The 12049-nt window shown below is 31.9% G+C and overlaps 1 protein-coding gene across 1 annotated transcript; it reads left to right on the top strand.

The window, feature by feature from the left end:
• Window positions 1–997: 997 nt before the first annotated feature.
• On the top strand, window positions 998–10878 carry LOC104212871 (probable sulfate transporter 3.5). The gene is made up of 14 exons (XM_009762235.2): window positions 998–1183; window positions 1823–1867; window positions 3519–3846; window positions 5180–5387; window positions 6035–6206; window positions 7153–7218; window positions 7324–7437; window positions 7958–8074; window positions 8283–8409; window positions 8536–8822; window positions 8977–9164; window positions 9686–9768; window positions 9891–9967; window positions 10390–10878. Exons 3-14 carry the CDS (start codon window positions 3534–3536, stop codon window positions 10561–10563), a joined length of 1926 nt encoding a protein of 641 aa, XP_009760537.1. The 5' UTR covers window positions 998–1183; window positions 1823–1867; window positions 3519–3533; the 3' UTR covers window positions 10564–10878.
• The last annotated feature ends 1171 nt before the right edge of the window (window positions 10879–12049 follow it).

Consider the following 12049-nt stretch of genomic DNA (forward strand, 5'->3'; position numbering starts at 1 on the left):
AATCTGGTGCGAGAAGTCCTAGAAGAGTTGTGTGCGGGTTCGGGAGCTATTTTTAAATACCTCCAATTTTAGAGACATTAGGCTAATACCAGTTCATTGCGGGGCCATTCCTACCAACCACCCTTATACCATTACATTTAAATTTTTTTTTTTATGTCAAGAGAATTCAATAATTCATGAGTATATAAAAATATTTTTTAATCCTATTTATTATACCAACATAAAAAATAATTTTCATTAAAAGGTAACAATATCGGTGGTGGAAGAAGAAGAGTAGTACCTTTTTTTCCTGTTAGTCTTAATAATTTAATAATAATTCAACTAGTGGTCTTCTTGCCTAACAAAAGGGAATAAAAAACAACAACTTTCTTCGCTTATGTTTTTCTAGTGTTGGATATTGAGACAAAATTTGAAAAATATTTCAATGGTGCCAAAGACACCCTAACTAATTTTACCATATGTTTTGTTTCTTGTCTTTCGAATAAGATATTGTATTTATGGGAAGAAATCTATGCATCTTTTCCCATTATTATAGGGCCATCTTCAATTGTTCACTCGATGTATTATCATTTTTAACCCGTGTTAGAAATAATTTATATTTGATAACCGAAAAAGTGTATAAAATTTGTATATAACATACATAATGTGTGTGTGTAAATGTATATATATATAAAAAATTATATATTTTTTCGGTTATTATTTTTACAGCGGCTATACAATGTTATTTTTTTTATATTTTTTTTCAAAAAACATTTGAAAAACCCAATATATCCTCCTTTTATTTTCGCCACAATTTATCATTTTAAAGTGTTAATCCTTACACTTATCCAAATTTTTAGCATCTAATCGTAATTCACTAATTACTCATTAGTGGTTAAAAATAGATAAAGCTAAAATGATTGCCACTCCATATTTGTAGCCGTTTTTACCTTATTTCCAACCAGTAATTTCTTCTTTAAATGTCGCAAATTTTCATTCCGAATCCATAGATGATTAAGTAGCAATTAATTACTTCTTCTTTCTATTATCTTTTTTAATTAGTTGCTATATAAGGGTGTCCCAACAATTGGGACATCTCTTCTATCCTTAGGTCTCAAATTTTATCCATGTTATCTTCTCTTTATTTTCATTTGATCTTCATGCTTGTAAGAAATTGATTTATTCTCCAAACTATCCGGTGCGGGTAAGTTTTTAATTTTTTTTTTCGGTTTCACTTTCTGCAAATGATTTGACGGGATCCCTGGAACAACAGTAAAGTTGTCTCCATGTGATGTATAAGTCACGGGTTCGAGCCGTGTGAGATTAGCCACTGATGCTTGTGTTAGGGTTAGGCTGCTTATAAGGCGGACCCATGGTTTGAAGGTAGCAAGGATACATGAGCGGATTGCTCAATCAGTGGCCCATCGAACTTTTGATTTTAAGGATTTCAGACAAAATATATGATCGTTTTAAACATATATATACATAAATTTTATCGAGGTTAATAGGGTCCGGTGGGCGGTGACCCCTCTTCTCTTATACGTAGGTCCGCCTCTGCCAACATTACACCCTTCTTTGGGGTGTGATCTTTCCTTTGATCCTACGTGCAGGATGCTTTCGTGCTCCGGGCTGCCCTAGTTTCTGCAAAATTATTTATGATTACAAAGTTATATAATGGATCTTTAGTATTTTAAATGCTTCAACCTTCTAGTGCTTTCAATATTTTCTTTTTTCCTTCTTTCCCTATCAATTTTCCCAACAAGAGTATTATTTGGTGTAGTAGTGGAATTTACATTTTTTAAGGAAATGCATATACAAAAATATAACCTAAGCTTTGTTCCAGGCAGGAATTTCAGCTCCATTTGCAACTATTCAGAAAAGAATTCGGGTACGAAATAAGAATAACAAAATAACAAAGAGATTTCTGCTGACTGATATATATTATTTTCTTTTTGCATAATCCAATGAGAGTATTATTATTGCATTATATGTGGGGTGTTTGGTATGACGAAAAATATGTTCTGAAAAATGTTTTCCAAAAAAATAAGTCATTTTTTGTGTTTAGTTGTTAGAAAATATTTTCACCAAAAGGAAGAAAATGACTTTCGTCACTTTTGGACGAAAATCATTTTCCGTCACAAATTATTTCAATTCGATACTTAATTTTCGTCATACCAAACACACCCATAGAGTTGTTCCTATTTTAATGATTATATATGCTAAGTAGGATTAATTCTTGGTAATTAGTTTTAAGGTGCTATAATTTGATCATAGACAATGTTTTTTGCACATTTATATCTTTTCCTAATCTAGGAAAAAAAGACATTAAAGAACTAATATTGTTTGAAAGTTACATATGGCCTGTTAGGATTTTATTTAATACAAGAGTCTAAATATTTATATCTTTTCCTAATTTAGAAAAAATCATATTAAAGAATTATGACTCTTTAAAAGTTTCATATGGCATGTCTAGTATGAGGAGATCTTATGTCATTAATAGTTTAACCAATAAAAGTATCAATCATATTCACCTAATTTAATATAAACATATATTCCATTTAAGGAATGTTCATTATTCACACCTAACTGGATTTAAAGATTCCATCCAACTCAAATTTACTTACAAACATATGATGTTACCATTCAAATATCTTTTCATTTTCTTTATAGATATAAAAATTTTACTTAGGTAATGGAAATGAATCTAGTCCCAAGATTAAAAAAAAAAATCTAGTCCCAAGATAAACACTATCAATAAGTTTTACTTTACACAAATAGTTGGCCAGATTTACTGTTTACTACTTTTTCTAACCGATATATACTCATAGGTTATACACATTTATATATACATATATTATACATGGACGGTACATATATTATGCATTTATTGACTATTTTTATTTTAAAATGTTGGGTGGACATCCATTTTGGTTAATTTTTCTTCTTCCTTTTTTACCTTGTCACGTTGTCGTTGAACATGATATCGAGGATACAATTTACATGTTATTGTTCATAAAAAAAAATAGTATTTATAATCTGAAAAATAAGGCAGGTTATCTATTACAACAAACTAAAATACCTATAAAAAAAAAGTCCACCTTGACATTCTTGCATCAATTTTCGTTATTTGTCGTTCTACATGTCACCTAAAAGATGACTAATGCATGCAATTACTCATAAAGACAGGAATTCATAATCTAAAAAATAAGATACATTATCGAAAAATGACATTGTATAGTAGTCTCTCTAAAAAAAATAGCCAAAAAAATATATATTTTGTATATACAAAAGATGTATATTTATACACTTTTGTGGCTACCGAATGTAAATAATTTCAGCCCTGGACTAAGGTGATCTTTGCCCTAAATTATCTGTTAAAATACCAATAAAATTTCTTTTCCATCTTATCATTATTGCATCACTTTACACTGTCAACGCATATAATTAAGTAGTTCTTTCCTATATATACATGAATTAAACTTCCCCTTTTCTAATTATTCTCCTTAAATAAGTTCTTTTCTTTCTCCTTGTTTTTGCAGAAATAGCCAGAAACAATGAGTTCTCCTAAGAAATCATTGCATGGGGTTAACTATGCACCACCACGTAGTTTTGGAACAGTTCTTAAAGCAAATTTAAAAGAAACACTTTTTCCAGATGATCCATTCCATGAATTCAAGAACGAGAAACTTTCAATCAGAATTCAAAAGGGAATTCAATATTTTGTTCCAATATTTCAATGGTTGCCTAAGTATAATTTAGGGTTATTCAAGTTTGATCTTCTTGCTGGAATTACCATTGCTAGTCTTGCAATCCCACAAGGAATAAGCTACGCGAAACTCGCCAATCTTCCTCCGATTATCGGACTCTGTAAGTTATATCGCATTAATTTATATGCACTGACAATACAATCACACTTTTCTATAATACCCCTGTTTGTTCCGGATATTTTTGAATGTTATAGCGAATTTGTTGTTATAGAAAACGGTCAAACATATCTATAACAACCTTGTTTGTTCCGGATATTTTTGGATGTTATAGCGAATTGTTGTTATAGAAAACATATATATTATAATAAAACATGAGATTTGGTTCCGGAAAAATTTGACTTTTATAGAGAAGTATTATTATATAAGGATGCTGTAAGTTTATTCTATCCATGAAATTTAATCTGCTATAGAATATTGCTTGCAATTCCCTTCCCTTCTCTTCTCGTCTTTCCCATCTTCTTGTGCCAAGGCTCTTTCAGAAATAGTCTCTCTACTCCTTCGGGTAGGGGTAAGGTCTGCATATACACTACCCTTCCGAGACCTCACTTGTGAGATTTTACTGGGTCGTTGTAAAATATTGCTTGCATTGTTATTTCGGATCAGGGCAGATGCAGCTTGAAAGCATCAGATTCATTAGTATTTTTGATGCGTAGTATAAATTTATGAGTAAAAATTCACTATAATTGCAAGAAATAGTATATATGAACTCATAACTTAAAAAATATAACAGATTTGAAGCTATACAATTTAAATCCTGAGTTCGGCTCTGTTCGGGATGCTAATTTAACTTTTTATGAGTAGTTATCTGCAATTATCTTTCGTTGTATTTCAACCTAAATACTAGTTTAGGAGACTTACAGATTTCTCCTTGCGAAAACATTATCCGTCGGTAGAAATTATCACACAGCGGAAAATCCCTTGGTTTCCAAGGCCTAGATATCCTATCATCTACAAGATGTAGAGAATTATCGACAAAAATTTAATCCGATCGTGTCAAAAATTTCTCCCGCCTTCATTTCTTGTAACCAATAGGTCACGAGTTTGAGTCGTGAAATCAGCCACTAATATTTGCGTCAGAGTATAAGGCTGCCCTCGCCCGTGACCCCTAGATGCCGAAGGCGTCCTTGGGGCGATCTCGTAGTTCCTACAAGGTGGAGTCCCCTATCATCAGGTCACCAACTTCCTTGACCTTCCGGCACTGGGCAGGTGTCAGGCCCCATACATGGTCTTACGACTTTGCGGAGACCTGTGTTTTTGGTAAACAGTCGCTTGGGTCTGGTCATTGCGCCTACAGCATACTCCCTTGGGATGCGGCCCTTCCTCGAATTTTGTGTGAATATGAGATACTTTGTGCACCGGCCTATCTTTTTTCTTTTCAATGATATAACCTAAATTTTTGAATTCATTGGTTAATATTATGAATTTGTCTGCAGATTCAAGCTTTGTTCCTCCTCTTATTTATGCTGTTTTTGGAAGTTCAAAACATCTTGCTGTTGGGACAGTGGCAACTTGCTCATTACTTATTGCTGAATCCATTCAAGAAAAAGTTAAACCTCAGGAAAATATGCAATTGTACCTCAGTTTGTTCTACACAGCCACCTTTGTCTCTGGTTTGGTGCAAACAGCCTTGGGTGTGCTAAGGTATAAACTTCGATATATACTACTGATAGTGTAAAAAAAATTTAACATTATAGTATTATTTAAACGATACGTATAAGTAATTACTCATAAAAAGTGGGATTAGTAACTTGAAAAATAGTGCGAACAGAGCCTATTACAGCAGGTTAAATTACAAGAGTAGTGTAATCCGGCTCTTCCCCGGACCCCGCTCATAACAGGATTTTAGTGCATTAGTGTAAGAACTAAAGGGAGATTTGTGCTTTTAGTCCTTGAAGTATCTAGAAATTATAATTATGTTCCTTGTGATATTTGATTAAGCACATTTAATCATGAATCATTGACTAAGTGCACTTTTGATCCTTTTCTTGTGAACCCTTACAAAAATATAATGAATTTTTGACTGTAAAAGAAATTAGTACCCTTGTATTATGTTAAATTTGTATTGTCACTCCATATTTAAGGGAATTATCAATAACCGAGAAATCAAGAGTACAATTATTTTAGAATTATTTATAACGCCTGTGTACATAAGGTAAACCATTGGAGTTGAAAATGATATTATGTCCAACAATTAACAGTCGGTAAAAATTTACCTGCATCGGATGTTTACATCAACCCGTTAACAGTGTATCATCTAATGAAAGTAATTATTATATTGTCATTTACAGGCTTGGATTTTTGGTGGATTTTCTATCACATTCAACAATTACTGGATTTATGGGAGGGACAGCAGTAATTATCTGCTTACAGCAACTGAAGGGTATCCTTGGCTTGAAACATTTCACTAGCCATACTGATGTTGTTCATGTTTTACGTTCTGTCTTTGAAAACAGAAAAGAGGTAATTAGTCAATTATAATTATATATACGGTCAAACTTCTCTATAATCGCCTTGTTTGTTTCGATATTTTTTTGTTGCTATATTAAAATTTTGTTATAGTGAACATATATTATAACATAATGTTAAAATCAGTTCCGAAAAAACTTAACTTTTATAGTGAATAGTTGTTATATAAGGATGGTGTTATAGAAGGTCTGACTGTATACACACTGATATTATAATTATTTTTTACACTACAAATCTCTCTATAGCAGCCGTCCTTTATAACATTATTTCACTAAAATATCCAAGTTTATTTTGGAACCGATTTTCATGTTGTCTTATACAGGGGCGGATGTAGCATATACTCAGCCGGTTCAATTGAACCCATAACTTTTGACGTGTAGTAAAATTTTTTATGTAAAAATTCATTAAAATTGCAAAAAAAGTAGATATGAACCCATAATTTTAAAAATATAATGGGTTCAATGCTAAAAATTTAAAAAGTTGAACCCATAGGATTTAAATCCTGGATCCACCTCTGGTCTTATATTACATATTCTCTATAATAATATTTCGCTATAGCAGCCAAAAGTATCAGAACAAACGACGCTAATAGAGAAGTTTGACTATATCACCATAATTTAAAATGTGATAGCAAATTAGCTAAATATTACTATTATTTTATCAGGTTACCTATTAATATTTATATCGTTATTGCATAAAACTTAAACTCATAAAAAATCAATATATTGCCAAAGGAAAAGCATAAAAGAGAGTTAAAGGCAAAAATAGAAAAAAGTGCATTTCATTTAAAAAAGATGTAATTAGTTTTGTCCAAATTGCATAGACAGTATATTGAGAAATTATAATTATTTACTACCTATTGAATTATTTAATAGTAGTAATTTTTTGCTTTAATACTAACTGATATCCTTTTTTTCTATTTTTATTTGCATTAAAACAGTGGACATGGCAGTGTGCAGTTGTTGGTGTAATCTTCCTTGTTTTCCTACAATTATCTAGATATGTGGTGAGTTTTTAATATTGAAGTTGTTTTAATTTATATACACTGACAATATAGAAATATTGCGTATCATTAATTAAATCTGAGAAAAATAATTGTGGAATTTTGCAGAGAAAGAAGAAACCAAATCTTTTTTGGGTTTCAGCCATTGCTCCAATTATTGTTGTCATACTTGGCTGCCTTTTTGCTTATTTATTCCATGCTGAGAAACATGGCATTGCCATTGTGAGTTAAACTCTCCTTTTGTTTTAGTCTTCTTTTCTTTCAAAATAATGAATAAATAAATATGTTTGTTTCGTTTTATGTGAAAGTGTTTGACTAGATACATACTTGAAAAAAAAATTAGCGGAACTTGTGGTTTTAAATATATATACCATGATATTTCTGTGACTATAAAATCATGTCATTAAGAGCTATGTTGCTCGGATTCTCCAAAAATATCGCCAGGTGCATGTCAGATCCTTCAAAAATAGTATATTTTTGGAAGATCTGACACGGGTATGTCATCATTTTGGAGAATCAGCGCAACATAAATTAAGAGTAAAATGAGAATTTTAAAGTTAAATTGTCTCTAATATTATAAGAAGGTACCTTTTTTTAATAAATCAAAAATAAAATATGTCACATAAAATGAAACAGAGGGAGTACAAAGAAATGCAAAAAAAAAAAAAAATTCTAATATATACTAAATTATTTTTCCATTTATTCTCTCATATTTGGAGCAATTTTTTTTACCTCAATGCAGGTTGGTGAATTGAGTAAAGGAATAAATCCATCATCCATTCATCTTCTAACTTTTAACCCGGATTATGTATATGTAGCTGTAAAAGCTGGAATTATCACAGCAATTATTTCTTTAGCTGTAAGTACATTCCTTCCATATATTTTTTCAGTCTTTTCGATCTTGGTGTCGTAGAAGCAAGTCAGAGAGATTGACTAAATAGTAGTACTATCCGATTTAATTCGTTCTCAATAGTCACAAGATAACCATCTTGAACTAGAACAAAAAAATTAAAAATTAAATTTTGAAAAATATGTGGGTTAACTTTTTCCAATGGTATATTTTATAGGAAGGAATAGCTATTGGAAGGAGTTTCTCCATTATGAATAATGAACAAATTGATGGCAATAAGGAGATGGTAGCAATTGGCCTTATGAATATTGCTGGCTCTTTCACTTCTTGCTACTTGACTACGGGTAATTTAGTTGTAAGACTGAAATAAGTCGATTGTTGTCATTCTGAATGTCATTCTGAAAATTAGGGTTTAGAAGTCTTTCGTCTAGGAGATATAGCTTCTCAGCGCATCTACTAATTATTTTCAGGGCCATTTTCAAAAACTGCGGTGAACCACAACGCGGGATGCAAGACTCAAATGTCAAATGTAGTCATGTCACTCTGCATGTTGCTAACCCTACTATTTCTGGCTCCGCTCTTTGGCTACACACCACTCGTTGCTCTCTCTGCTATTATCATGTCTGCAATGCTTGGCCTAATTGATTATGAGAAGTTCTATCACCTCTACAAGACAGACAAATTTGATTTCTTGATTTGTATGGTTGCCTTTTTGGGTGTTGCCTTTATAAGCATGGACATGGGACTCATGATGTCGGTACGAGCCAAACGTCTTTCTTTATTTCTTAAATTAAATTCTGTAGCCAGTCAAATACTGTCATATAAAATTAAACAGAGCGGATGCAATATCACATAGATCAATGTTTGATTATTTATTTTTTTTAACTTTTTTTTTTGTGTGTGTAATTTAGGTTGGACTTGCCTTGGTTAGAGCACTTCTATATGTAGCAAGGCCACCAACTTGCAAGCTTGGAAACATAACAGAAACTGTGTTTAGAGACATAGAACAATATCCTGGTGTAGATGGAATTCAAGGAATTCTGATTTTGAAGCTTGGTTCTCCAATATACTTCCCAAATAGCAACTATGTCAGAGAAAGGTAAGAAATTGCTCTTAATTTCTTTCTTTTATATGTCCCGCTATCGGCTGGTGCACTAGGCTCCCGTTATACGAGGGGTTCGTGGAAAGACCAAACAATATTCGGTCCATGTACACAGCCTTATTGTGAGGGGCGAAGCCACATTTTGTTTAGTGTGGTCAAGTGATCACCCTTTGTCAGAAAATTACACTGTGTCAGAAAATATCTTTAAAGGTACATAATATATGTTGAACGCCCTTTGTCGAGAATTTTTTTTATTTCTTTCAAGTTTGAACACTCTTGAGGAAATTTCTGGTTTCGCAACTGCTTATTGAGCCTTTCTACAAGAGGCTATTTCCACGGCTTGAATGCGTGACTGTACTTGCCACGTGGCGGCAACTTTTATTGCGGCGCCAAGACTCCCTCTGAATTTCTTTATTTTTATTATTATTTATAAAACAGGACCAAAATGCTGCTTCTTTAATTTCCTTAAAAAAAATCTTCTAATAATTAGATCTTATTTTGATGATTAAATTGAGCAGGATTCTAAGATGGGTCAGAGATGAGCAATCTCTTGAAAGCTCTAAAAGAAATGAAGTTGAATTCTTGATACTAGATTTTGGAGGTATGAGTTACTTATCATTACCTAACAAATTATATATATATATATATATATATATATATATTATATGTTATTTCTTAAAAATAATTATATGCTTCTAATTTTACTAAATAAATGAAATGTAGGTGTTACATCAATTGACATAACGGGTGTTGAAACTTTATTTGAAATTCGTAAATCCCTAGATGCAAAAGGGATCAAGGTAAAACTTTACTTCCTTATTCAATTACACTTACATAGATTAATTAGGGCACAAATAGTCGTTCTATGGATGTTATTTAGAGATTAACCAATACTCATTTTGTCCTGAAATTTTAAACCAAAATCTTAACTTCAGGACAACTCGTGATATTTTTATCCTGGAAAATTGAACTTAGAAATTAAGATTCAAGACGCACTGCTAATTCTTAAATAGCAGCCCTTTAAAGTGGCTACCTGATGTCATTTCTACAGATTAATTTCACGACTGGTCACTGAACTTATTGACTATAATAATTTTGTGAGTTTACATTTATAGTAAAATAAAGTTCAGTGGTCATACGTGAAATTAATCGGTATTTACACAGGAATTTCACGAGTTTCTTATTATTATTATTATTATTATTGCAATTTCTTTTTATGTAGATAATATTGATTAATCCAAGATTGGGAGTTATGGAAAAGTTGATAGTGACAAGATTCATAGATGTGATTGGAAAGGAATCAGTGTTCTTAACAATTGAAGATGCAATTGAAACATGCAGATTTTCACTAAAATGTTCAAGCCAATCCAAAAGAGAAGATGTGGAAATTGCTTAGCCTACATTTTTTGGTTGTGGTAGGCTAGAGTTTTGAAATAACACAACCAAATTTTATTTTTATTTTTAACTGTAAATATGCACCAAGAAAAGAAAAAGAAATAAAGAAAAAATAAGTATAGTTAATTCTACCATAGGGAATTGTAGTCCTTTTTTTTCCTTCAAATTTTATCAACCTTTTATCCATTTGCTTTTAGGGTTGTTAGAAATTTTGGATATTTGAGTTTGAATAATTTCATTGTTACAATTACTTTAAGAATTTTGATGTGTGTATAGAGAGTGCTAAATTTTGATGCAAATCTATGTAGTTATCAGATGTTTATGCTTTATTGCTATTACCTAGTCTTTGTTTTTTCACTCGATATTTGATGCCTGTTTCCATACCTGACTAATTAGGATTCACATCGAAAAATTTCAGTTCGAGGGGATAAGCGCTCTTTACCAAATGTGACTGGACGCATCTAATTAATTCTTTTGAATTGTTGAGTTCTAAATTAATAAATTGTATATCTTAAATGAACTTTTAAGAAAGTATTCCATATTAATTAGGAAGAGCTATCTTTTCTTTTTATAAGGAATTGTCCTTCTAGTGAGCTTGTAAGGAGTTAAAAAAGGAATTGGACTCGCGCGCACAAGAGTTGGGCCCAAAAGCAAAATGGGTCGATGCCCCTAGCAAGCGAACAAAAAGGTCGAAGTGCAGTAATAGCCACTTTCAAACCCGCTCTTTGAAATATATTCACAATTTGTAATGTATTTAAAGATTAGCCAATTCATCCAAACTTCAGGACTAAGTATCGTGAATTTGAAAATTTGGGATTAGTGTCCTGAATTTTTGAACTGCTAATTTGAATTCAGGACTGCGTGTCCTGAATATTTAAACTAGTAATTTAAAATTCAGAACATAAGATTCGAACTTCTTGACAAAATTTTCGAACTTTAGGACACAATGTCCTGAAGTTTGAACTTTGGGGTTTAAACTCTATGACGCCGTATCCTGAAATTTGAGCAATTGACTAATTTTTAAATATATTATAAACTGTGGATATATTTTAAACAACCTGTTTAAAAGTGGCTAACTGGTGTCCTTTCCACGAACAGAAACTAGTAGCCCAACAAACTTATGTTACTATTACAAGACATAATCCAATCAAAGAGGAAGGGCCTTATGTTATTAAAATGCTTTGTAACTAATATTTTTTGGTAAAAAGTTGCTTATTTGTATGAACTCTTGCATTAACTTCCTGTAGTTCAAAAACTTTAATGTAAATGCAGATCGTCTTCTTGACTTCAACGACTTTATTGAAGTGATGAAAAACACTAAACATAGAACATATTCATGCCCAGGTGTTTTTTTAGAAAGAGTAATTCGGTGTGCTAAACTTCCGCTATGCGCAGGGTTCGAGGAAGGGCCAGACCATAAGAGTCTATTGTACGCAGTTTTACCTTGTATTTCTGCAAGAGGCTATTTTCACGGCTCGAACTCATGA

This window comes from Nicotiana sylvestris, chromosome 6, assembly GCF_000393655.2.
Source record: "Nicotiana sylvestris chromosome 6, ASM39365v2, whole genome shotgun sequence".
NCBI classification, from domain to species: Eukaryota; Viridiplantae; Streptophyta; class Magnoliopsida; order Solanales; family Solanaceae; genus Nicotiana; species Nicotiana sylvestris.